The sequence below is a fragment of the Grus americana genome, chromosome 27, assembly GCF_028858705.1.
Source record: "Grus americana isolate bGruAme1 chromosome 27, bGruAme1.mat, whole genome shotgun sequence".
NCBI lineage: Eukaryota > Metazoa > Chordata > Aves > Gruiformes > Gruidae > Grus > Grus americana.
This window is the reverse complement of record NC_072878.1, coordinates 4140163-4166238: the sequence shown is the minus strand read 5'-3', so window position 1 is coordinate 4166238 and position 26076 is coordinate 4140163. Positions and strand designations below refer to the sequence as shown.

General features: G+C 56.0%; 1 protein-coding gene, 1 long non-coding RNA gene and 7 other non-coding genes across 20 annotated transcripts; 8 read left to right on the top strand and 1 right to left on the bottom strand.

The window, feature by feature from the left end:
- Positions 1–22: 22 nt before the first annotated feature.
- On the top strand, positions 23–10745 carry LOC129197050 (uncharacterized). Of its 2 annotated transcripts, none has more exons than XR_008574248.1 (7): positions 23–689; positions 1765–1931; positions 3463–3607; positions 4683–4849; positions 6388–6532; positions 7608–7774; positions 8502–10745. It is a non-coding gene; the product is annotated as an uncharacterized LOC129197050 (long non-coding RNA). The 2 variants fall into 2 exon arrangements; XR_008574249.1 differs by lacking the exon at positions 23–689 and adding an exon at positions 1091–1399.
- LOC129197080 (small nucleolar RNA SNORD45) lies at positions 41–125 on the top strand. Its single transcript, XR_008574261.1, has one exon. It is a non-coding gene; the product is annotated as a small nucleolar RNA SNORD45 (small nucleolar RNA).
- On the top strand, positions 856–938 carry LOC129197076 (small nucleolar RNA SNORD45). The gene has a single exon (XR_008574257.1). It is a non-coding gene; the product is annotated as a small nucleolar RNA SNORD45 (small nucleolar RNA).
- On the top strand, positions 2969–3053 carry LOC129197079 (small nucleolar RNA SNORD45). Its single transcript, XR_008574260.1, has one exon. It is a non-coding gene; the product is annotated as a small nucleolar RNA SNORD45 (small nucleolar RNA).
- LOC129197074 (small nucleolar RNA SNORD45) lies at positions 3774–3856 on the top strand. The gene has a single exon (XR_008574256.1). It is a non-coding gene; the product is annotated as a small nucleolar RNA SNORD45 (small nucleolar RNA).
- Positions 5892–5976, top strand: LOC129197078 (small nucleolar RNA SNORD45). The gene has a single exon (XR_008574259.1). It is a non-coding gene; the product is annotated as a small nucleolar RNA SNORD45 (small nucleolar RNA).
- Positions 6699–6781, top strand: LOC129197073 (small nucleolar RNA SNORD45). The gene has a single exon (XR_008574255.1). It is a non-coding gene; the product is annotated as a small nucleolar RNA SNORD45 (small nucleolar RNA).
- LOC129197072 (small nucleolar RNA SNORD45) lies at positions 8818–8902 on the top strand. Its single transcript, XR_008574254.1, has one exon. It is a non-coding gene; the product is annotated as a small nucleolar RNA SNORD45 (small nucleolar RNA).
- Positions 10556–26076, bottom strand: MVP (major vault protein). 11 transcript variants are annotated; one of them, XM_054805027.1, is made up of 18 exons: positions 25751–25767; positions 25485–25523; positions 24880–25054; positions 24135–24330; positions 23372–23495; positions 23166–23297; positions 22563–22657; positions 21720–21956; positions 20851–20976; positions 20215–20373; positions 18897–19147; positions 16459–16656; positions 15974–16112; positions 15388–15599; positions 14822–14938; positions 14536–14662; positions 14222–14410; positions 10556–10689 (listed from the first exon to the last, which is right to left on the bottom strand). In XM_054805027.1, the coding sequence occupies exons 3-18, from the start codon at positions 24996–24998 to the stop codon at positions 10678–10680; spliced, it is 2433 nt and encodes an 810-aa protein (XP_054661002.1). In that variant the 5' UTR covers positions 24999–25054; positions 25485–25523; positions 25751–25767; the 3' UTR covers positions 10556–10677. The 11 variants fall into 11 exon arrangements, with proteins under 11 accessions (XP_054661002.1, XP_054661003.1, XP_054661001.1 ...); XM_054805028.1 differs by lacking the exon at positions 10556–10689 and adding an exon at positions 13755–13987 and having other exon boundaries at positions 25751–25998; XM_054805026.1 differs by lacking the exons at positions 10556–10689; positions 15974–16112 and adding exons at positions 13755–13987; positions 15725–15764 and having other exon boundaries at positions 25751–25766.

The following is a 26076-nucleotide window of genomic DNA, read 5'->3' as shown; positions in this document are numbered from 1 at the left end:
TTTGAAAGCCTGGGTAGGGCAGGCGGAGGTTGCCTTCTTGGGTCAGTGATGAGTGTTGGCATGTATTACCTGATGTAAAGCTGATGTCTGTCACCACTTTAGCTCTAGAATTATTCTGAGACCCAGGCAACTCCAGTTTCTTTCCACTGTATTTCTGAGCATTTCCCCCAGTATTTCTGAGGGTCCGCGGCTCTGCAGCTCTCCAGGGCAGTTCCCAACTACACGGCTGTCTGCAGGTTACGCTGGTTGAGGTTTTTTGGATGTATATCTGACTGCACAGCAGCTGAAAAGGAGTTGTTCGCTTTGATGCGCAGTCAACACACGGATGGCTGGAGTTGTAACGCGCGCTTTGTCAGTGAGCGAGGAAACTATCCGCGGGCTGGAAAAGGCAGCAGTGCCGAGGAACTCTGTGGTTAATCGCTCTTGTTGTTCAGCGTGAAACCTGGGCTTGAGTGTTTTGTCGCCTGTTGTCGAGGATGACTTGAATGTATTTTTCCTTGTCATTGAAGAGTATTTATTTCATTCCCTCCTCCCTGCGTTGTAGGAGTAAGAGCCCCAAGGTTCTCCCGGTGCGGTGCAACGCGACGCTGCGAAAGGATGCGATAAGAAACCCTGATGCCCCGAGCACGTTGCCGTACGGGCCGCGTGTTTCTCCCGGAGTTTCGCCTGGGACAAGGAAAGGTGACCGAGTGAGTAAGGCCTTACGAAAGCACCGCCGTGCTTTTATTAAGAGCGACAACCCTCAGTGCCTTGTGGAGAGGTGGGGTTGGTTTGGTGCGTGCTCCCCAGCTGCTCCTCTCTTGCCCAGCAGTCCCCCGTGACGTGCAAAGGGGAGCCGCTCTGTTCGTTCCCCTGGGTCGGTGATGGGTGTTGGCATGTATTAGCTGAGCATAAACCTGAAGACTATCAGCTTAGCTCTAGAATTACTCTGAGACCTGGGAAGCGAACTTCTTGTTGCCCCTTTATCGGCAAGGAGGGTGCAGCTGTATTTGCACGTGGCTCCCGTGACGGGAGAACGTGCCGAATCTGGGCGCAGCACTGCTGCTTGGTTGCTCGGGTCGATCCCCACGGCAGCTAGCAGCACGGGTTTTATCGGCGTGGGTTACCAGACATCGCCCCCAACAGCAACTGGATTCCAGTTCCAGGAGGTGGAAAATGTCAATAACTGCTTGTGTCTGGAGGGGGGGGTGGGGAAAGCTGCAGTTACTTTTCGTGTCCCCGAAAGAGGGGGAGGCACTGTTGCCTGTGCTGCTTGTTGCTGTGCTGAAAACATGCAGGTTGTAAGTACTGCATCAAGAAGGTGATGCTCGCGGGTGACGTAGGCAGACAAGAGGAGAGATGCATATGAGAATTCCCTTTGTAGTGCCACCTCAGGTCGTGGCAGCTTTGGCACTCGACAGTAAGTTTCAGGGAACGTTAGTCCCGTTACTTTTGAGACTGGTCGCGGTGGCGATGTGAGTGTTAGTTTGGCTGCTAAGATAATGCCCGATGATCTGAAGTGAACTGGCGCTTTACTAGTAGCATGCGTGCAACTTGACATTGAGCTTGATGCTCCTGGACTAGAAAATGGGGGGGAAGGAAACGTAGTGCTGTAAGGTACCTACCGGCACAGGCGCCCGTACGTACGCAGGCATACGTACAGGCACGCATGGTGCGTGTGATACATATGAGCGGTTAGTACGTGTTGAGTGGTTAAAGGGATGGAAAACATTTAACTGAGGCATTTTCCTTGCTCTGTTTCGATGCTGTGCTTACCCGATTCAGAAGTAAAAATCATGCCCTGCTTCGGGGCGCAGTCTGTCGGGAGTACTTGAGGACGAGCGGCGTTTCCTGGGGGCAGACAGCGAGGGATCCCGTGGGACGACGGCTGCACCGACTGACGGCAGACGGAATTCTGGCGTTCATCAGATCACGCCAGCGCACGTGGTGCGGTAAGTGCCGGCACAGGTCGTGATCCTCATCTTGTGTCGACCCCCAGCACGTCCGGGTAAATGTGACAGGGTCGCTGTGGGAACAACCGCTTGCAATTCATGATCTTGAGGGCTGCAGACTTAGGAACTGGGTGCAGTTGGATATGGATGGCAAGAACGGTTTTGGTACCTTATTCAACAATAATCTGATGGGCCCAACTTTAGGATTCATCTCCTAAAGAGAATTGTCAGATTTGGGAACATTGTGCTTTCAATGTTCCTTTACTGGTGGCTTTTTGTCTGCGTTTTTTGTGAATTTTGTAGCAGTCTCCCCGAAACATTGCTTAGGTACAGGTCGTAGCGGGATCTTGTCGATAACTGCTTGTGGATTTCATGAATTCTCCTCAAGCCGGGGGGTATGTTGAGGAGAAAGATGTGCCTGGCCAGGGGAGGAGGAAAGGTTTGGATTTCATAGATACTTATACACAGAGATGTGTATGACAGTCGATATTATGCTATATAGTCACATACTTGTGTCTATAGAAAGGATATAGTTATGCAGAACGTATGAATTATACGCGTGTAGCGTGTCTACGCTTTAGTGTCTTGTAGAAAAGAAGGGTTGTAGTAGCCAGTTCTTGTGTTGTCTTCCTCAAATTGCTTTTTTCCTGTAATAGCTTGAAATGCTTGGAAGACGGGTCTAAGTTTTCTTTATTTATTTGGCCTGTACTCTTATCCTGAAGAGGGGGAAAAGAAAAGAAAAAAGGGACGCCAAACCAAGAAGAGAACGTTGCCTGAATCTTATTTTTTCACCAAGGCTATCTCCACCTGTTCTGTCTTTGATTTTCCTTCTCACGCAAACGGCGGTGAAAAACAATACGGAGAAAAAGGCTCCAGTGCTTGCCAACAGCGGCTTGGTTGTTCGCGTGATGTATCTCTCGTCCCATCTCGAGGAAGAAATCTGTTAGCGGTGTTACAAATGAAGTAGCATCCTGCTTTGGGCAGAAACTGTGCTGCGTTTGAAAGCCTGGGTAGGGCAGGCGGAGGTTGCCTTCTTGGGTCAGTGATGAGTGTTGGCATGTATTACCTGATGTAAAGCTGATGTCTGTCACCACTTTAGCTCTAGAATTATTCTGAGACCCAGGCAACTCCAGTTTCTTTCCACTGTATTTCTGAGCATTTCCCCCAGTATTTCTGAGGCTCTGCGGCTCTCCAGGGCAGTTCCCAACTACACGGCTGTCTGCAGGTTACGCTGGTTGAGGTTTTTTGGATGTATATCTGACTGCACAGCAGCTGAAAAGGAGTTGTTCGCTTTGATGCGCAGTCAACACACGGATGGCTGGAGTTGTAACGCGCGCTTTGTCAGTGAGCGAGGAAACTATCCGCGGGCTGGAAAAGGCAGCAGTGCCGAGGAACTCTGGTTAATCGCTCTTGTTGTTCAGCGTGAAACCTGGGCTTGAGTGTTTTGTCGCCTGTTGTCGAGGATGACTTGAATGTATTTTTCCTTGTCATTGAAGAGTATTTATTTCATTCCCTCCTCCCTGCGTTGTAGGAGTAAGAGCTCCAAGGTTCTCCCGGTGCGGTGCAACGCGACGCTGCGAAAGGATGCGATAAGAAACCCTGATGCCCCGAGCACGTTGCCGTACGGGCCGCGTGTTTCTCCCGGAGTTTCGCCCGGGACACGGAAAGGTGACCGAGTGAGTAAGGCCTTACGAAAGCACCGCCGTGCTTTTATTAAGAGCGACAACCCTCAGTGCCTTGTGGAGAGGTGGGGTTGGTTTGGTGCGTGCTCCCCAGCTGCTCCTCTCTTGCCCAGCAGTCCCCCGTGACGTGCAAAGGGGAGCCGCTCTGTTCGTTCCCCTGGGTCGGTGATGGGTGTTGGCATGTATTAGCTGAGCATAAACCTGAAGACTATCAGCTTAGCTCTAGAATTACTCTGAGACCTGGGAAGCGAACTTCTTGTTGCCCCTTTATCGGCAAGGAGGGTGCAGCTGTATTTGCACGTGGCTCCCGTGACGGGAGAACGTGCCGAATCTGGGCGCAGCACTGCTGCTTGGTTGCTCGGGTCGATCCCCACGGCAGCTAGCAGCACGGGTTTTATCGGCGTGGGTTACCAGACATCGCCCCCAACAGCAACTGGATTCCAGTTCCAGGAGGTGGAAAATGTCAATAACTGCTTGTGTCTGGAGGGGGGGGTGGGGAAAGCTGCAGTTACTTTTCGTGTCCCCGAAAGAGGGGGAGGCACTGTTGCCTGTGCTGCTTGTTGCTGTGCTGAAAACATGCAGGTTGTAAGTACTGCATCAAGAAGGTGATGCTCGCGGGTGACGTAGGCAGACAAGAGGAGAGATGCATATGAGAATTCCCTTTGTAGTGCCACCTCAGGTCGTGGCAGCTTTGGCACTCGACAGTAAGTTTCAGGGAACGTTAGTCCCGTTACTTTTGAGACTGGTCGCGGTGGCGATGTGAGTGTTAGTTTGGCTGCTAAGATAATGCCCGATGATCTGAAGTGAACTGGCGCTTTACTAGTAGCATGCGTGCAACTTGACATTGAGCTTGATGCTCCTGGACTAGAAAATGGGGGGGAAGGAAACGTAGTGCTGTAAGGTACCTACCGGCACAGGCGCCCGTACGTACGCAGGCATACGTACAGGCACGCATGGTGCGTGTGATACATATGAGCGGTTAGTACGTGTTGAGTGGTTAAAGGGATGGAAAACATTTAACTGAGGCATTTTCCTTGCTCTGTTTCGATGCTGTGCTTACCCGATTCAGAAGTAAAAATCATGCCCTGCTTCGGGGCGCAGTCTGTCGGGAGTACTTGAGGACGAGCGGCGTTTCCTGGGGGCAGACAGCGAGGGATCCCGCGGGACGACGGCTGCACCGACTGACGGCAGACGGAATTCTGGCGTTCATCAGATCACGCCAGCGCACGTGGTGCGGTAAGTGCCGGCACAGGTCGTGATCCTCATCTTGTGTCGACCCCCAGCACGTCCGGGTAAATGTGACAGGGTCGCTGTGGGAACAACCGCTTGCAATTCATGATCTTGAGGACTGCAGACTTAGGAACTGGGTGCAGTTGGATATGGATGGCAAGAACGGTTTTGGTACCTTATTCAACAATAATCTGATGGGCCCAACTTTAGGATTCATCTCCTAAAGAGAATTGTCAGATTTGGGAACATTGTGCTTTCAATGTTCCTTTACTGGTGGCTTTTTGTCTGCGTTTTTTGTGAATTTTGTAGCAGTCTCCCCGAAACATTGCTTAGGTACAGGTCGTAGCGGGATCTTGTCGATAACTGCTTGTGGATTTCATGAATTCTCCTCAAGCCGGGGGGTATGTTGAGGAGAAAGATGTGCCTGGCCAGGGGAGGAGGAAAGGTTTGGATTTCATAGATACTTATACACAGAGATGTGTATGACAGTCGATATTATGCTATATAGTCACATACTTGTGTGGTGTCTATAGAAAGGATATAGTTATGCAGAACGTATGAATTATACGCGTGTAGCGTGTCTACGCTTTAGTGTCTTGTAGAAAAGAAGGGTTGTAGTAGCCAGTTCTTGTGTTGTCTTCCTCAAATTGCTTTTTTCCTGTAATAGCTTGAAATGCTCGGAAGACGGGTCTAAGTTTTCTTTATTTATTTGGCCTGTACTCTTATCCTGAAGAGGGGGAAAAGAAAAGAAAAAAGGGACGCCAAACCAAGAAGAGAACGTTGCCTGAATCTTATTTTTTCACCAAGGCTATCTCCACCTGTTCTGTCTTTGATTTTCCTTCTCACGCAAACGGCGGTGAAAAACAATACGGAGAAAAAGGCTCCAGTGCTTGCCAACAGCGGCTTGGTTGTTCGCGTGATGTATCTCTCGTCCCATCTCGAGGAAGAAATCTGTTAGCGGTGTTACAAATGAAGTAGCATCCTGCTTTGGGCAGAAACTGTGCTGCGTTTGAAAGCCTGGGTAGGGCAGGCGGAGGTTGCCTTCTTGGGTCAGTGATGAGTGTTGGCATGTATTACCTGATGTAAAGCTGATGTCTGTCACCACTTTAGCTCTAGAATTATTCTGAGACCCAGGCAACTCCAGTTTCTTTCCACTGTATTTCTGAGCATTTCCCCCAGTATTTCTGAGGCTCTGCAGCTCTCCAGGGCAGTTCCCAACTACACGGCTGTCTGCAGGTTACGCTGGTTGAGGTTTTTTGGATGTATATCTGACTGCACAGCAGCTGAAAAGGAGTTGTTCGCTTTGATGCGCAGTCAACACACGGATGGCTGGAGTTGTAACGCGCGCTTTGTCAGTGAGCGAGGAAACTATCCGCGGGCTGGAAAAGGCAGCAGTGCCGAGGAACTCTGTGGTTAATCGCTCTTGTTGTTCAGCGTGAAACCTGGGCTTGAGTGTTTTGTCGCCTGTTGTCGAGGATGACTTGAATGTATTTTTCCTTGTCATTGAAGAGTATTTATTTCATTCCCTCCTCCCTGCGTTGTAGGAGTAAGAGCCCCAAGGTTCTCCCGGTGCGGTGCAACGCGACGCTGCGAAAGGATGCGATAAGAAACCCTGATGCCCCGAGCACGTTGCCGTACGGGCCGCGTGTTTCTCCCGGAGTTTCGCCTGGGACAAGGAAAGGTGACCGAGTGAGTAAGGCCTTACGAAAGCACCGCCGTGCTTTTATTAAGAGCGACAACCCTCAGTGCCTTGTGGAGAGGTGGGGTTGGTTTGGTGCGTGCTCCCCAGCTGCTCCTCTCTTGCCCAGCAGTCCCCCGTGACGTGCAAAGGGGAGCCGCTCTGTTCGTTCCCCTGGGTCGGTGATGGGTGTTGGCATGTATTAGCTGAGCATAAACCTGAAGACTATCAGCTTAGCTCTAGAATTACTCTGAGACCTGGGAAGCGAACTTCTTGTTGCCCCTTTATCGGCAAGGAGGGTGCAGCTGTATTTGCACGTGGCTCCCGTGACGGGAGAACGTGCCGAATCTGGGCGCAGCACTGCTGCTTGGTTGCTCGGGTCGATCCCCACGGCAGCTAGCAGCACGGGTTTTATCGGCGTGGGTTACCAGACATCGCCCCCAACAGCAACTGGATTCCAGTTCCAGGAGGTGGAAAATGTCAATAACTGCTTGTGTCTGGAGGGGGGGGTGGGGAAAGCTGCAGTTACTTTTCGTGTCCCCGAAAGAGGGGGAGGCACTGTTGCCTGTGCTGCTTGTTGCTGTGCTGAAAACATGCAGGTTGTAAGTACTGCATCAAGAAGGTGATGCTCGCGGGTGACGTAGGCAGACAAGAGGAGAGATGCATATGAGAATTCCCTTTGTAGTGCCACCTCAGGTCGTGGCAGCTTTGGCACTCGACAGTAAGTTTCAGGGAACGTTAGTCCCGTTACTTTTGAGACTGGTCGCGGTGGCGATGTGAGTGTTAGTTTGGCTGCTAAGATAATGCCCGATGATCTGAAGTGAACTGGCGCTTTACTAGTAGCATGCGTGCAACTTGACATTGAGCTTGATGCTCCTGGACTAGAAAATGGGGGGGAAGGAAACGTAGTGCTGTAAGGTACCTACCGGCACAGGCGCCCGTACGTACGCAGGCATACGTACAGGCACGCATGGTGCGTGTGATACATATGAGCGGTTAGTACGTGTTGAGTGGTTAAAGGGATGGAAAACATTTAACTGAGGCATTTTCCTTGCTCTGTTTCGATGCTGTGCTTACCCGATTCAGAAGTAAAAATCATGCCCTGCTTCGGGGCGCAGTCTGTCGGGAGTACTTGAGGACGAGCGGCGTTTCCTGGGGGCAGACAGCGAGGGATCCCGTGGGACGACGGCTGCACCGACTGACGGCAGACGGAATTCTGGCGTTCATCAGATCACGCCAGCGCACGTGGTGCGGTAAGTGCCGGCACAGGTCGTGATCCTCATCTTGTGTCGACCCCCAGGACGTCCGGGTAAATGTGACAGGGTCGCTGTGGGAACAACCGCTTGCAATTCATGATCTTGAGGACTGCAGACTTAGGAACTGGGTGCAGTTGGATATGGATGGCAAGAACGGTTTTGGTACCTTATTCAACAATAATCTGATGGGCCCAACTTTAGGATTCATCTCCTAAAGAGAATTGTCAGATTTGGGAACATTGTGCTTTCAATGTTCCTTTACTGGTGGCTTTTTGTCTGCGTTTTTTGTGAATTTTGTAGCAGTCTCCCCGAAACATTGCTTAGGTACAGGTCGTAGCGGGATCTTGTCGATAACTGCTTGTGGATTTCATGAATTCTCCTCAAGCCGGGGGGTATGTTGAGGAGAAAGATGTGCCTGGCCAGGGGAGGAGGAAAGGTTTGGATTTCGTAGATACTTATACACAGAGATGTGTATGACAGTCAATATTATGCTATATAGTCACATACTTGTGTGGTGTCTATAGAAAGGATATAGTTATGCAGAACGTATGAATTATACGCGTGTAGCGTGTCTACGCTTTAGTGTCTTGTAGAAAAGAAGGGTTGTAGTAGCCAGTTCTTGTGTTGTCTTCCTCAAATTGCTTTTTTCCTGTAATAGCTTGAAATGCTCGGAAGACGGGTCTAAGTTTTCTTTATTTATTTGGCCTGTACTCTTATCCTGAAGAGGGGGAAAAGAAAAGAAAAAAGGGACGCCAAACCAAGAAGAGAACGTTGCCTGAATCTTATTTTTTCACCAAGGCTATCTCCACCTGTTCTGTCTTTGATTTTCCTTCTCACGCAAACGGCGGTGAAAAACAATACGGAGAAAAAGGCTCCAGTGCTTGCCAACAGCGGCTTGGTTGTTCGCGTGATGTATCTCTCGTCCCATCTCGAGGAAGAAATCTGTCAGCGGTGTTACAAATGAAGTAGCATCCTGCTTTGGGCAGAAACTGTGCTGCGTTTGAAAGCCTTGGGTAGGGCAGGCGGAGGTTGCCTTCTTGGGTCAGTGATGAGTGTTGGCATGTATTACCTGATGTAAAGCTGATGTCTGTCACCACTTTAGCTCTAGAATTATTCTGAGACCCAGGCAACTCCAGTTTCTTTCCACTGTATTTCTGAGCATTTCCCCCAGTATTTCTGAGGCTCTGCGGCTCTCCAGGGCAGTTCCCAACTACACGGCTGTCTGCAGGTTACGCTGGTTGAGGTTTTTTGGATGTATATCTGACTGCACAGCAGCTGAAAAGGAGTTGTTCGCTTTGATGCGCAGTCAACACACGGATGGCTGGAGTTGTAACGCGCGCTTTGTCAGTGAGCGAGGAAACTATCCGCGGGCTGGAAAAGGCAGCAGTGCCGAGGAACTCTGTGGTTAATCGCTCTTGTTGTTCAGCGTGAAACCTGGGCTTGAGTGTTTTGTCGCCTGTTGTCGAGGATGACTTGAATGTATTTTTCCTTGTCATTGAAGAGTATTTATTTCATTCCCTCCTCCCTGCGTTGTAGGAGTAAGAGCTCCAAGGTTCTCCCGGGTCGATCACCACTGCCACTAGCAGCATGGGTTTTATTGGATTTTACATGGGTTTCATATGGGTTACCAGAACTTGATTCTCATGCAAACCATGGTGAAAAACAATACAATATGGGCTCTTATATGCTTACTTGCTTCTTTTATATCTGTGTGCTTTCACCATACCTGTAATGTGTTTGCCAAACCACCGAGGAGTAGGATTTGTTGTTATGCTGGTGTAGTTTTGACCTTCTAGGCTGCGATAAGTCGTTGAGGCTCCTACGTGTGGTTATAATACGATAATTCTGCTTGGTTGTCTGCATTATAGGACCCTTGTAAGTGGAAATTGTGGATCTTATCAGATAAACAGGATGTACTCTGCACCAGACCAAATCAGTAATTGTGGATAGGATTTTGTAGAGTGACTCATTAACTCCACTGCCAGGGTGCTCGTGTCATGACACTTTAAATAGCCTCTTGCAGTTGTATGATGATAGAAGCTTCAGGGGAAAGTTAATGCAGTGAAGGAGTGCTTGGATACCTGGTAACTGCTGCTGTCTCTTTTTGGGTTTTTTTCCTTCCTTGTATTTTCTTCTTTCAGTTTTATAGCACAGTAGGTTGCTACTCCCCTCTTAAGATTTTACAGCAAAGCTCTATATTCGGAGACTGCTGAAGAGGATTATACTGTTCCTGAACAGCAAACGGGGCATTTATGGAAGAGGCATTTGGAGGTTATCAAATTTACCTTTTCAGTCTTTCTCATCTTTGCTCCTTCTGTTTGATGCCATTATGTGTTATTGGGAATACATGAGTGGTTCCTGCTGAATGCAGAGTTGAAAATTGCCTTAGGTCTTAGCAGGAAACAATCTACAAACACCTCTGAGTAAATCATAGTGCCGTAAATGCATGCCACAGAAATTGCTCTGATGCGTGCTTGCAGGCAAGACAAAAGTTTATTCAGTTGCAGCATCGTCTTCAGCCATGGAGTTTGCAGTTCTCTTGCTAAGAAACAAAAGCTCCATCCTGTACAAACAAAAGCTGGATAGCTTTTGGAGGTTAACAAACACGTTCTTCTCCCAGGTGGTTCCATTTCATACCTCATTTCGAATTGTTGGACTATCTTTATTAGGAGAAGAACAAATGAAGGCCGTCAATCCTGTCTTGTATGCCAGAAGATGTCCTTCAAGGATAAATGTACAGCCTGAGCTCTCAGAAGAGGTTGATATGCTCTGTTGCTCTGGTTTTACTGCTAGAAAGTCATCTCCGAAACCATTAGTGTATTCTTCTTTGAAGTATGTTTACATTACTGTAGTAAAGCAGTAGCTTTACCACAGGCTTTGTGTAGCTGTAGATACACTTGCTAAAAGAAAATCTGGGGGGAAAAAGATCAGCCATTCTGTTATCTTCTAAGAACATGCTCAAGCCAGAGGTATGTGTTTTATTCCAAAGATGCTTCTTTGCAGTTAGGTTGAGACAACCTGATGGGCAAAGCCAGACTTGTGTTTTGCCACCATAAGAAAGGAAGGAGAAGGGATTCTCTCCTCACAGGAGTTGTGGATGCCCCATCCCCGGAAGTGTTGAAGGCCAGGTCAGATGGGGCTTTGGGCAACCTGGGCTAGTGGAGGGTGTCCCTACCCATGACGGTTGGGGGGGGTGGGGTGGGTTGGACTAGATGATCTCTGAAGGTCCCTTCTGGCCCAACTTACTCTATGATTCTCCACCTCCAGCACCTTCTCCACCAGATCCCAGCACTCATTCTGCTGCCTCATTCAGCAGCTTCTTAGGGCTGAGTGAACTCCCAGCCTGCAAGGGCCATTCCCCCAGGAGGTGCAGGCTGCTCTGTCATGTCTTGCCAAGGGCTGTACCAACATGCGAGCCATTAACACTTCAAGTTTTGCTGCAAGCACACGCTCCTGTGGAGCTGGTGGCCCATGGCTCACACCAATGGCTGAGGCTGCAGCAGTGAAGGTAATGGGGTTAGAGAGCTCTTTTGCAAGAGAAGGCCACACTGAAGTGGGCTGATAAGTTTTTCTTCTCCATCTTTGATAATTTGACACTGTTGTCCCCTTGCCTTCAAAAAAGGGCTGGCAGGCTCCTCTCCCCTGACACCTGACCTTCAGTTAGGTTTTGCCCGTCTCCTGGTCTTCCAACAACTGCTGTTGCTTAGGTGCCTCCTGCAGGCATTGTTGCCCATCTGCAGCTCATACTGTTCCCCTTCTTGTGCAGGGAGGAGAGGTCATGTCAGGGATGCCTCAAATGTGTATTCTCCCCTGAACTGCCTCCTCCATGCCCTTTGCAACACCTGCAGTCAATTCACAAGGCCAGTTCCCGGTGCAGGGGCATGGGGCCAGCTTGGCCAACAGGGCTGGTACATCCCACCCCTGCAGGTGCAGGGACCTCCTCATGTCACCTGAACCCCCTAGACCCGGGCTGTGTCCCCTTCAGACCAGCGCTGTAGTTCACTCACCTCATGCTCCTGATTTAATTGTGCAAAAACTGCCTGGGCAGCCGAGGTGTGACCTGACTGTGGTTGTAGCCAACTGCCCCAAGAGATCGGGGGCAAGCTGGCAGATGCCCTGTTGCCTGTGCCCTGCAGCACACAGACAGTGCAGTTTGTCGGTGGAGGAGCTACGTTACAAAACAGGCACCTAGCTCTGCCCATGCTCACTGTCCCTGAGCAGCCACAAGACTCTGAGCGGCTCGTGATCCGCAGTGAAAGTGACTAATGTGCTGCAGGCAACTTCGGGGAAAGAAATGGTAAAATTAGCATCTGCTCTTTTCAATGAAAATAGTTTGTGAGGTATAGCTATACATAGATGTATATCCATATCTGTGGTTTTTTTCTGTAGCTGCATCTGTGTACTATGGGTCAAGAGGTCTGAGGAGGTTACACACAGGACTGGGTAGTGCATTGGGAGGTGCGGGGTTGAATTTGAAGTGCAAAACTTTACCGCTATCAGGAAATATGGATCAGAGCAGGGAGCTGAGGGGAATGACAGCCCTTGCAGCCACCAGAGCTGTGCCCATTAAAATTTAGTGACTGGGTTTGCACATTTGTGTGACCCATTTAAGTACCTGGGGGGTATGAGATTTCAATTTGGAGGGCAGGATGCCTTTGCCGTCATCAACAAATACGGGGTAGAGCAGGGAGCCATAAGGAAGGACAGCCCTGTGAGCACCGCAGCATTGTGCAGTGTCATGCTGCAGAGTGGCTAATCTGGGGACACGGGGTTTGTAGGGATGGAAGCCTTCCTGATCTAGGGACAGGCACTACTGTGTAAATGCACCTCATTGTAATGCAGACGTGGTAATTCACCAAATCCAGGAGCAGCGGCCCATTTTGCCGTTCACATTTACGGTACAGCTCAGGCTGGCTGTGCACTGGGGCCCTACCAGCCCCTTAAGCAGCAGCCAGCAGCAGCACCAAGCCTCGTGCTCCGGAAGCATGTCTGCTGGGGTGGCAGGGACGGAGGGGAAGGGCTGTGCGAGGAGAGAGGCTGGAAGTTGGACCTGGAACTTGTGGGGGGGCGGGGGGGGGCAATCAACTTGTGTGATAAAAGTTTGTCCACATACCTGCAATGGAGCATGGCAGTGGGAGGACTCCTCCCCAAAAAATGCCCTGCAGCAGCTTCTCCCTGTCCTACCACAGGATTCATCAGCCCACCCCTGTTCACCAGCCCAGCGGAGGGTGGGGGCACAGCTGCAGGCAGGAACCCAAATTACAGACTTGAAGGCATAGACCTGCTGCCAGGGCTGTCCTGGGAAAAGCCTCACCCTGCAGTCCAGGTACAAAACCTGTCACCATCAGTAAGTGCCATGGGGATGAACATCTTGGCATCACACAGGATGTTTTGGGGAGGAACCAAATGGAAGGATCCAGAGGATTCAGGGAGGAACAAGTAGGGGAAAACAGACGGATAGAAAAGGTCCATCATGTGAAAATAGCTTGTGTGTTGGTCATGCCATGCCCGCGGTGTGACTAGCGCAGTCAGACCTGCCTGCTTATTGAACCCTTCCTGATGAGTGCAGCGCTCAGAGCCAGCTCATGGTTTGGGGGGGGGGGGGGGTGTCCCTGAGGCGGTGACTGGTGAGACTGGTGTGAGGTAAACCACATGGGAGAGGGGCCAGAGGGCCTGATGCTTCCCTGGCATCCCCCACCTGAGTACTGGATAGGCCAGAGACAAACGAGCAAGGTTGAGTATTATGAGATCACTTCTACCTGATGACACAACACAGGGGTTGCTGTGCTGCTGTGAAACCATGCCCTGTCCAGTGTCAGTTTCCCTTCCTCCCCCCCACCTCACCCAACTGCTTATGGTCTCCTGCCCCCTCCTCAGGGCTATGATGGTATTGCCCCTGCTGCCCTCATTGCTGACATCACAGCCCCCAGTATGGGATATGCATCACTGTGACATCACACCATCATGCAGACAACACCACTGCCACCTGCTCCCTTTATTGTGCTGGTTCCAGCTGCTCTGGATGCAGGGGCCCTGAAGAGGGGGGCTGCCTAGCAGCCCAGGTCCTCAGAGCGTGGGGCCTTGGGGGGCAGAGCTCTCCGGGGGTGGGCCCAGCCCCAGCAGCCCCCGGGCGGTGGCAAAGAGGTTGAGGGGGGCAGTGCCGTCGGTGATGAGGGTGGACTGCAGCCCCAGGCCCTGCAGCAGCTTCACCTGGGGGGGACACGCACACACACACACACGGTGCTGGCCGCTGGATACGCCCCCAGCGAGAGGCCCCACCCCTGCTGCAGCCCAGCGGTGCCACGCCCAGCAAAGCCCCACCCACTCCAGAGACCCCACCCACCACCTTAGGCCCTATCTGCACCCCTCTGCAGGCTCCGCCCCCTCCGGGTGGCCACGCCTCCAGGACCCACCCCCACCCCCGGTTACCCCCGGCCCGCTCACCTGGAGCTCAGGCCCGGCCCGGGCGATGTCGCGGATGGTGTCAGGCCCCAGGGCTGCGGCCACCTCCCGCACCCGCGAGGCCTCCACGTCCGCTAGCGCCTGGGCCCGCGCCGCCTCCGCCTCCCCCCTGGCCCGCTGGGCCCGCACCTCCTGGGCCTGCGCCCGCTCCAGCCGCGACAGCTCCGCCTCCTGGGAGCGGGGACACCGTTGGGACACGCCCCCCACCCCACGGCTCGGCCTCCCAGAGGGCAGGGCTGGCACGGGGACACCTCCCCCAGGGCGGGCCTTGCCCCTGCCAGCCCCTCCCCCCGCACCGTTTCTATGGCGATGGCCTCAGCCTTCAGCTTGGCCTGGAGGATGGCGGCTTCGCCCTCGATGCGGGCGGCCTCCGCCCGGGCCTGTGCTTCCGCCCGGGCCGCCCCCGCGCTCTCCACTGCCGCGCTGCGGGGGAAGCAGAGTCACGGCCACGCCCACCTCGGGCTCCACCCAGCCTGCCCCACGATCCCCCCCCCGGGAAGGGCAGGGCTCCCCGCTGCCCCCAGGCTGGCAGAAGCCCCCAGCGGACGCCCCCCAGCAGTGCATGCTGGGAAGATGGCCGACCTGAGGGCCTCGAGCTCCAGCAGCGCTCTGCGCGCCCGCTCGGCCTCCGCCTGGTCCAGGAGTCGCTGCCGCTCCAGACGTCCCCGGGCCTCCTGCGCCAGCCGCTCTGCCTCGTGCCTGGGGACAGGGACAGAGGGGTGAGAGGCACGGGGGACACAGGGTGCAGGGGGGATGCTAGGGGAGCTGGGAGACACCAGGGTTGTGGGGCATGGCGGGGACACGGGGGAGATCCTGGGCACGTTGAGGATAGGGGAGATGTAGGGGACATTTAGGGACACGAGGGATATGGCGGGGGGGGGTCACAGAGGGACAGAAGGGAATATGGCAACATGGGACATAGGGGGATATGTGAGGAACCACTGGAGGATATGGGGGGACATAAGGGACATCGTAGGGCATGGGGCACTTGGAGGGACATTTGGGGATGCAAAGGGCACAGAGACCTGGCAGTGGCCTCCTGGAGTTAGCGCTATGTTGATCTCCATCTGGAAGGTGTGCTGGAGGGACACAGGGGGACACAGGAGGGACCCGGTGGGATGTGAGGTGATATGGGGGGACATGGGCACCTGGCGGCAGCCTCCTGGGAGTTGGTGGCGATCTCGATGGCTAGCTGGACACTGCGCTGCAGGGCATCGCGGGTGCGCTGGTCCACGGGCTCCACGCTCTGGATGTCAACGCTCGTCACCACCAGCCCGTTGGGGGCAAAGCGGAGCTGCTCCCGCAGCCGCCCACCCTCATCAAAGCCAAACACGGCCGAGCAGATGAGACGATTGGAGTTCTGGCGACAGCAGAGACATGTGAGACACTTGAGAACATTGAGGATGTTGGGGCACTGGGGACATGGGAGGATACTGGGGAACACACAGAGCTTCATCAAAGCCAGACAAGCCTGAGCAGGTCAACCTCTTTGAGTTCTTGGGACATCAGGGATATGGCAAGACACCTGGGGACATCGGGGATGCAAGAGGACATCAAGGACTCAACAGAACATCAGGGACGCAAGGGGACATCGGGGACCCGGGGAGACATGGGGTGACATGGAGGGAGACACGGGGTGACCCAGGGCACCAGTGGGAGATGTGGGTGAGAGTGGGGGCACTCGTGCATGACCGAGGGGGTGTGGTGGGGGGACATGGGGGCAACCGAGGAGACCTTGTGGAAGTCATCGAAGGTGACGGCCGCCACAGCGCCACGCACGCGGGAGGCCAGGGCCTTGCAGGCGTCGCCCACGAAGTCGGGGACACTGAAGAGGCGCCCCAGGGCCTTGGGGTCCTCAGGCACCTCGAAGTGCCTATGGGGGATGGGGGTGAGCCACCCTCAGGCCTCGCCCACCCCAGGCCATGCCTACCTTGGTCCCGCCCACTGCCATAGCCCCACCTTGTCCCAAAGTTGGCCCCACCTCCTGGCTGTAGACCATGCCCTGCCCCCACAGTGCCCTGCTTTCAAGACCCAGGCCACACCCCCTTGCCTAGCCCTGCCCATGCAGCCTGACCCCACCCCAAGCCTGAGGCCACACCCACTCACCCAGCCCCACCCATGCTGCCACACCCCCTTGCCCAGCCCTGCCCATAACACCAGACCCCACCCCCAGCCCTGCCCCCATGGCTGGTACCCCGCCCCCCCAAGGCCCCACCCACCAGTTGTAGGCCAGCTGGAGCTGGAGCCGGGCATGGTCGGCTGTCTCGATGGTGACGATGTCAGCACAGAAGTCAGGGCCAAGGCGGAGGCAGAGGCTGCGGCGGGCGTGGGGACGCTTGGGGCGCCCCGCCGAGAGGGACAGGACCGTCAGCTGCTCCCCGGGGCCCAGCACCACCAGCTCGGGGCCCAGCACCACCCTGCAACAGGGCAAGAGCGTGTCGATGGCCAGGTAACGCAGCGGGAGCGCTCCTCTGCACAGGAAGGGCACAGAACACGCCAAGGACAAGCCACCACGTGCTGGTCCCAACATCATCACCTGCCCCACGGGGCCTACAGCCATCCTGCCGGACCAAGGACGTGCTGTGACATGTAGGTGCCCAACACCATCTTGTGACGTGCCAAGGACCAAGGTCACAAGGATGCACCAAGGAGATATCACAGAACTACAGGATGATAGGGTCACAGCATGGCTGAGGTGTGGAGGGACACCTGACAATCATATGGTCCAACCTCCTGCTCAAGCAGGTCCACCTAGAGCTGGTTGCCCAGGGCCATGTCTAGTCAGATTTCAAGTCTGTTGAAGGATGGAGACTCCACCGCCTCCCTGGGCAACCTGAGCCAGTGCTCAGTCACCCTCACAGTCAAAAAGTGTTTCCTGATGTTCAGAGGCACCCTCCTGTGTTCCAGTGTGTGCCCATGGCCTCTGGTCCTGTCACTGGGCACCACTGAGAAGAGCCGGGCTCCGTCCTCTCTGCACTCTCTCTTTAGTTATTTATCTACATTGATAGGATCCCCCTGAGCCTTCTCTTCTCCAGGTCGAACAGTCCCAGCTCTCTCAGCCTTTCCTCACAGGAGAGATGCTCCAATCCCTTCATCATGTTTGCAGGCCTTCATTGGACTCAGGCCAGTGTGTCCTCGTCTGTCTTGTACTGGGGACACAGCCCTCCAGGTGGGGCCTCACCAGTGCTGAGGGGCAGGATCAATTCTCCCACCTGGTGGTAACACTCCTAACGCAGCCCAGGATACCATTGACCCTTTTTGGCAAGGGCACACTGCTGGCTCATGGTCAACTTGGTGTCCATCCGGACCCCCGAGTCCTTTTCTGCTGAGCTGCTTTCCAGCACATTGTTCCCTAGCATGTCTTGGTGCCTGGGGTTGCTCCTCCCCAGCTGCAGGACTTTGCACCTCCCCTTGTTGATCTTGATGAGGTTCCTGTCAGCCCATTTCTCCAGCCTTGTTGAGATCCCTCAGGATGGCAGCACGACATTCTGGCATCTCAGCAACTCCTCCCAGTTTGGTGTCACCTTCAAACTTGCTGAGGGCACACTCTGCCCCATGATCCAGATCATTAATGAAGATGTTAAACAGCACTGGACCCAATATACACCCCTGGGGTACGCTGCCACTGTCCTCCAACTAGACCTCATGCCACTGATCACCACGCTCTGGGCCTGGCCATTCAGCCAGTTTTCAGTCCACCTCACTGATCATCCAGCTTCTCTATGAGACCTCGTGGGAGACAGTGTCGAAGGTAGACAATAGCCGCTGCTCTCCCCTCATCTACAAACCCAGTCATTTCATCAGAGGCATTTAGCAGGTTGATCAATGTGATTTCCCCTTTGTGAATTCATGCTGACTGCTCTTGATGATCTTCTTGTCCTTCCTATGCCTGGAAATAGTTTCCAGGATGAGCTGCTCCATCAGTTTCCCAGAGACTAAGGTGAGGCTTATCAGCCTGTAGCTCCCTGGGTCCTCCTTCTTGTCCTTCTGGAAGATGAGGGTGACCTTTCTAGCCTTTGGACACTTCTCCCACTCACCATGATTGATCAAAGATTATCAAGAGTGGCCTCGCAATGACGTCAGCCAGCTCCTTCAGCACTCATAGTTGCATCCTATCAGGGCTCATGGACCTATACACTTGCTAGAGTGTTCTTTAACCTCAACATCTTCAAACAAGGGCACGTCTTCCTTGCTCCAGACTTTCATTCTGCTCTCTGGAGCCCAGGATTGCTGAGTGTGACTTGTACAGACGATATGGTGGGACACAAGAGTCTCTCCACTTGCTCCCCAGGGCCCTACACGACCAACTCTATACCCAGCATCACTCTGTGACATGCCAAAAACACATGAAGGACGTGGGTCACATGCCAAGGACACACCAGTCCCCACACCATCACCTGCTCCCCAGGGCCCAGCACCACCAGCTCTGGGCCCAGCATCAGCTGGCCACAGACATGCCAACAAGACTGGTCACATGCCAAGGAACACACCACAGCACAGGGGTCACAGCAACATCACCTGCACCCTGATGCCCAGCACCCTCCTCTGTGCCCCCTCCATCCCCATACCTTCCCCCTACACCCCCACCTCCATCCACCACATCCTCCATTCCCCCCCATGTCTCTTCTCCCCTGTGCCCTGAACCGTGGGTGCTTACCGTGCCCGCCGCTCACGGTAGTCGTAGACCTGCACGGCGGCATTGTGCGGCACCTGGTAGGTGACTGCACGGGTGCGGTCACGTTGGGGGACCCCAACGTCCAGGCTGGAGGAGGAACGGACCCCGGCATCCACGCTGCGGGTGTCTCCACGGGCTTCAGCCAGCAGCGCCTCCACCCCAGGGGACAGGTCCTTCTCCCACAGCTCCTCGGCCTCCGTCAGCATGTAGGTCTGGCCTGTCACCACCCGCACCTGCACCCAGAGCCACCTCAGGGTGCTGCCAGGGTGGGATGGCCACTGGGAGCTTGGGAGTGCTGGAAGGGGGTGTCTGGGGGTAAGCGGGAGGGGGCTTGGGGGGCAATAGAATCACTTGAATGTGGTTCAGGAATGCTGGGAAGAGGTGTGTGGGATACTGGGAGAGGGGGTGGGGATTACTGGGAGCACTGTGAGGGGCTATGGAGGGTGTGTGGAGGCACTCGGAAAGGTATAAGGGATACTAGGAGCACTGGGATGGGGTTTGAAGCAGGTATATTGGGTACTGGGAGAACTGGGATGAGGTGGAGGGGTATCTGGAGACAGTGAGAGGGGGGCTGGGAGACTGCGACTGCGTTTGGGGGGGGCACTAGGATGAGATACATGGAATAGTGGGAGCACTGGGAGGCAGTGGGGGGATACTGGGATGGGCTATATGGATACTGGGAGGACTGGGAGGGAGCTGGGGGTACTGGAGGGGTTATGGGGCAGTAGGGGAATGTGGAATACTGGCATGGGAAGGGGGAACACTGGGAAGGGGGGTATGGGAGACTACAGGGGATTGCATAATTATGGTGGGCTACAGGAGTTATGGGGAGTTATAAGCATTACAGGGAACCCTGGGGGGCTATATGGCTTATGGGAAGCTACGGGGGGCTGTAGTGGGGTTGGGGCGCTATAGGGGTTATGGGTGAGCTGCAGGGATCTACGGGGCCTGTGGGATGCTATAGAGGCCTGTGGGTGAGCTGTAGGGGTTTGGGGCGGGGCTATGGAGCATTACAGGGGGCTATGAGGAGCTATAGGTAGTCTATAGAGAGCTATAGAGGGCTGCAGGGGAGCTCTAGAAGTCTATGGAAAACTATAGGGAACTGGGGGAGCTACAGGGAGCAGCAGCGGAGCTATGGGGAGCCACTGAGGAGGCTATAAAGGAGCTATGGGGAGCTACAAGGGCCAGCAGAGGGCTATGGGGGGACACAAGGAGCTCCAGGGGAGCTTTAAGGGCCAGCAGAGAGCTATAGGGGGATACAAGGGGCTCCAGGGGAGCTATGGGGAGCCGCGGCGGGCACCTTGCCAGTGCGGATGTCTCGCACGTAGATACCCTCATTGTCAGCAAGGGCCACGGCCTGGCGTCGCTCCAGCACGGTCACCTCGGCCGGTGGCACGTACTCGAGGGGGCCCCGGGCCAGCCAGCGGTCACCTGCCCGCCGCATCACCTCCGTCCCCTCCTGGGAATGCGGGGATGGCATCAGCGACTGGCCTGGGGATGCAGGGACCCCTACCACCCCCTGGATAGGGACATGGGGACAGAGACATTCCCCCATGCCCCTCTGCCACCCACCGACCTGAAGACATGGAGTCAGGGACACCCTCCCTATAGTCCCTCAGCTCGGGGACAGTGTGGGACTCCTCCCATGGTGCTCTCCTACCCACCTGGCTTGGGGACACAGAGATGAGGACAGGAGTCCCCCTATGTGTCCCCTGGGGCCTCCATAATTCCCCAGGAGTCCCTTACATACCCCAACTCTCCCCGGGGCCCCAGCTATCCTCCATGACTGCCAACCACTCCTGGGTCACCCCCAGCTTTCCCCTTTGTCCCCCAACCACTCCTGGTTGCCCCAGTCATCCCAGGCTCCCTGGACCCCCTCCAGCTTCTCCCAGGTACCCCCGGGGGATCCTGAAACCCCAGGTGTCCCCTGGGCCACCTCATTGGTGTCCTTGATGGTCTGGAGCGCCTGGAGCAGCAGCCCCTCGTCCTCAGAGAGCACATAGACATCTTGGATGCCAGCCTGGAGCTGCTCACCCGGCTGCAGAAAGAAGGACTTCTCCCCCTGGGGACACAAGGACAAGTCACCAGCAGGACAGGGGTTTGGCAAAGTGGTGGGGACACAGGGCAGAGCATGGGGACATGGTGGGACATGAAGTAGGGGCACAGACACATGGGGGACAGGAGGGAAGGACAGCAGGACGTGGTGGGACTCGGAGCAGGGACATGGGTGCATTAGGGTCCCTCAGGGATGTCTTTGGGTCCCCATGGGCCACCTTCAAGACCTTCAGGGGTGTCTACAGGTATGTTAGGGCCAACTTCTGGTTCCTGGTAGCCACCCATGGGTTCCTATGGAAGCTTAGGGTCCCTCAGCAAGACATCAGGGCTAATGTACGTGTCTTCGGGTCCCTTGAGACCACCTTTATGATCTTTGGGGATGTGTTTAAGTATGTCAGGGCCACCTGTGGCCCCTGGGGCCCTCAGGTCACCTTAGGGACCCTTGGGGTCACCTCAAAGGTATGTTAGGATCCCTCAGGGATGCCTTAGGGACTTTTAGGGACACCTCAGGGGTAATTGAGGTCCCTTGGGGCCACCCTTGAGACTTTCGGGGACACCTGTGCATACATGAGGTTCCCTCAGAGACACCTGAGGTCCTGGCAGCCACATTTGGGTCTCTCAGGGCACCTTAGGGGGCAGTGACACAATAGTGGTACATCACACATCTTAGGGTCCCCCAGGACTACCTTTGATACCTATGGGCAAGCTAAGGCTACATTAGGTCCCCAGGGGCCACCCTTGGGTGCCCACCTTGACAACACGCTGCTGGCCCAGCTGGGGCTGCCCACTGGGCCCCACAGGGTCAAGCACCACGCAGTACTGCCGGGGGCCCAGCGTTGTCACCGCCACCTCGGCCACCACCTCCTCAAACACCTCCGGGATGTAGGCCTCGCTCTGCGCCTGGGTCACCAGCCACTCCTCGCCTGTGCGCCGCACCCGGCCCTGCTCGTCCTCAAAGGTCCGTGTTGCCCTCAGGTGCAGGGCTTTCTGCAAGTGGGAGACATGCGGGGATGTGGTGGGTGATGGAACAAGCAAAGCTGGCCCCAACGGGCCTTGTCACCCACAGGTGCAGGGAGGTAGGGTGATGGGACCCCCAAACCTACCACTGAGGGACCTCATACCTGTGGGTGCAGGGGGACAGGGATGGGGTGGGTGGAGGGGGTACAACCCCCTGGAAGGTCCTTGTCACACATGGGTGCAGCAAGGATGGTGACATGGTGGGGGGCAGGGAAGATGGGAGTCTATGAAGGGCACTCACCACCTGTGGGTGCAGCCAGGACAGGGATGTGATGGGTTGGGGGGTGATGATACCCCACATCCATGCTGGAGGGTCCCCGTCACCCATGGGTGCAGGGGTCACTGGAGCACAGTGGCTTGGAGGGATCCCCAGCCCCCCCCAAGGGTCCTTGTCACCCACAGGCACAAGGGGCAGGGTCGTGGTGGATCAGGGGGTGATGGGGCCCTTCACCCATCCTGGAGGGTTCCAGTCACCCATGGGTGCAAGGGAATATGGACACAGGACCCACACACCCGGCCCAGAAGGACCTCATCACCCGTGGGCACCAAGGAGGCAACAGTTAGGATTCCCAGTACCTTGTCAGTGAGGATGTAGGCATCCACAACGTCCACCACCTCCTCGTAGACACCAGGCAAGTAAGCGCCCACCTGCTTCACTAGCCACTCCTCACCTGGAGCAGGGTGATGGGTGCTGAGGGAGCTGAGGATGCTGGGGTGCTTGCCGTGAGGAAGGGACTGGGAGTCCCAGGGGTGCTGAGGTGGGAGGGTAGTTATGGAGGGTGGGATGGGAGAGTTGGGGATCCTGGGGCACTGAGGGATGGGACAGGGGTCCTGGGAATGTTGTGGGGTAGGAAGGGAGTACTGGGGGTCCCACGAGTCCCAGAGGATGGGATGGGGGTGCTGTAGGCCCCAGGGGTGCTGTCAGATGACATGGAGCTCCCATGGGTGCTAGAGGGTGACACAGGGGTCTCAGAGGTGCTGGAGGGTGAGAAAAGGGTCCCAGAGGTAGGGGGTGGGGTGGCACAGGGTGTCCCAAGGGTGCTTTCAGGCAACAAAGGGGTGTGTCCCATGGGTGCTGAGGGGTAGCACCAATGGTACAGGGCAATACTGCCAGCTGACACCAAAGCCACTGAGCAAGGGCTGAACCTGGGAGGCCACCGGGGTGTCACTGGGTGCTACCTGTGACACGACGGGTGCCATAGCGGTCGAGGCACTCCTTGCGTGCTCGCAGGCGGATGGCCTGGTTGTGCCCAATGACAGTGGCCTGCAGCGTCTCAGCTACCTCCACCTCTTTGCGGGGGATGTAGGTGCCTGTGGGCAGGTGGCATTGTCAGCCCATGGGTCCCCCAGGATGCCCCCTAAAGGAGGTGCTCCCCCCTGCTCACCGGGACCCTCGAAGAGCCACTCATCTCCTGCCACGAACTTGTTTCCATCCTCATCCTTGAAATCAAGCAGGGCCCGCAGGCGCAGGGCAGTGTCAGCCAGCACCACCTGCAGTGGGGTGATGTCCTAGGGACATGTGGACATGGGGTTGAGGGAGAATCCCCTGGGGACATGGGTGTCACAGTGGAGATCCGGACGACGTGGCGACGAGGGGTGCCGGGGCACTTTGGGAGATACCTTGGGGACACTGGGGATGCAGGTGGCATGGCAGGAGATGTGGGGGTCATGGGGGTCATTGTGCAGGACATAGGAATGCATCTGGAGGGTCACCATGGGGGATGTGGGGACATGGGCATCATGACAGGGCTGTGGGGGTATAGGGCGATACAGGAGCGATGGCAGGGGACATGGGGAGTGAAACTGTGGGAACTGGGACACAGGTTTTTGTGGTGGGGGATATGGGGGACAGCCTGAGGATGCGGGGACACTTTGGGAACAGGTACACAAGATCAGAGCAGGAACAGGGATGACACGCTGGGGGCTATAGGAGGCCGTGGGGGAGGCTACAGGAGCAACAGGGGGTGCAAAGGGAGCTATATGGGCTATAGGAACTGTGAGAGATGACGGACGGATTAGAGGAGCTATGGGTGGCCATGGAACACTACAGTGGTGGGTTACAGAGAGGTTATGGAGCCTGTAGGGGAACATGGTGGGGCTAGAGGAGCTATAGGGAGCACCAAAGCTGCTATAGGGGGCTACAGGTACCTGCTGGATCTCCTCGCCAGGGTATAGGGGGAAGGGCTCCTGGGCCAGGCGGATATCGAGGTCGGCGTGCCGCAGACGAGCCTGCCCTGCTCCATCGACCAGCACGGCCCCCGTAGGGCCCCGGGCCACAGGGTTGAGCACCACGCAGTAGTGCCGGGGGGGCACCATCACCATGCGCCTAGGGGCAAACACCACCCTGCGGGCGGCCCCGCATTGCTCCCCTCGGCCCTATAGAGCCCCCAGGGCCCTACAGAACCCATCAAGTCCCCCAGTCCTATAGAGCCCCACAGCCCTCCTATGGCCTTCTACAGCTTTATGGAATCCATGTGACCCTAGAGAGAGCCTCTGCAGAGCCCCCCAAAACCCCCATGGCCCTAAACAACCCCAATGCTGCCCAGGCCCATAGAGTCCCCATAGTCCTAAAGAGCCCCCAAGCATTCCCCACAGCCCTAAAGAGTGCCAACGGTCCCCCAGATCTTCTCAAGCCTCTCGTGGCCCTACAGAGCCCCCCAAACACCCCCACAGAGACCCCATGCACCTATAAATCTAGGTCACCCTATAGCCATATAAATCTACCCCCTGCCCCATAGCAGCCACATTTTGTAGTCCTGCCAGACACAGCGGTGGGACCCATCATCCTATAGATCCCCTCCTGTCCCATAGCACCCACCTTTTTTTGGTCCTGCCAGATGTAGGAACCGGACCCCCTCAACCTACAGGGGCCCACCTGCCTCATAGCACCCACCTCTCGTGGTCCTGCCGGATGTAGGTGTGGGGCCCAACCTCCACGCGGGTGACGTTGCTGTTGAGGTCCAGCACATGGACATAGTGGTAGGGCGGTATGCGGATCACAGGGTCCTCCATGGGGCAAGAGACTTCACTGTGGGGCAGGGGACCTTCCCAGGGTGTAGATGACCTTGCTGTGGGACAGAACAGCTTGTTGTGGCTCGCTGTGGGGTGGGAGACCCTGCCACACAGTGGAAAAGCTTTCTGTGGGGCAGATCACCTCACCACAGGGCTCATGGTGGGGTGGGAGACCTTGTCACATGGTCCAAAAGCTGCAGATGACGTCACTGTGGGGTGGATGAGCTTGCTGGAATGGGGCTCAAGGGCTCGCCATAGGGCTCATGGTGGGGTAGGAGGCTTTGGCATGGGGTGGGAAAAGTTTGCCATGGGGGCAGATGAGGTGACTGGGGGGGGGTGGGCAGAAGACCTCGCCATAGGGCAGAGGAGCTCACCACAGGGTGGGATGCCAGGGGACCCTGCCGTGGGGTAGGAAAGCTTGCTGTGGGGCAGGCAGGTTTGCCCCGGGGCTGGGAGGGGAGGGGGGTGTGGGGCAGCAGACCTCACCGTGGGGCAGACCACCTCGCCGCCGGTCGGGACACCTCGCTGTTGGGCAGAGCCCGGAAAAGCCTTTGCCCACGCCCAGCCCCGAGGATGGGCAGGGCCCAGCCCATCGGGGCCCGCCCCACGGGCCCGGATTTACACCCCCCACGGCCCCCCCCAGGCAGGATCTGCCCCCCCCCCCCCCCCCAACCGGGCAGGACCTACCCCCAAGGGCACAATCTGCCCCCTCCAGGGCTGCATTTATCTCCCCACCCCTGGGCTGGATTTACCTCCCCTCAGGGCACGGTTTGCCCCCGCCCAGGGCCGGGATTTTCCCACCAGGGCCGGGCCGCGGGGGCGAGCGAAGCCGGGGCGGCCCCCGGGCGTGGCCGGGCTCGCCGCAGCGAGGGCTGAAGGGGACAGAGGGGACGGGGTCGGCGCGGACCCCGGTCTCGGTCTCGGCCTCGGCCCAGGCTCCCCCGGGGAGCCGCAGCTCCACTGAGCGCTGGCCGGGACCCACCGCCCCGGCCCCAGGCCCGACCCCACTGCTCAGCAACCAACGCCGCCATCTTGCCCGCCGCGCCGCAGCAACACGCACGCGTCGCCACTTCCCTGT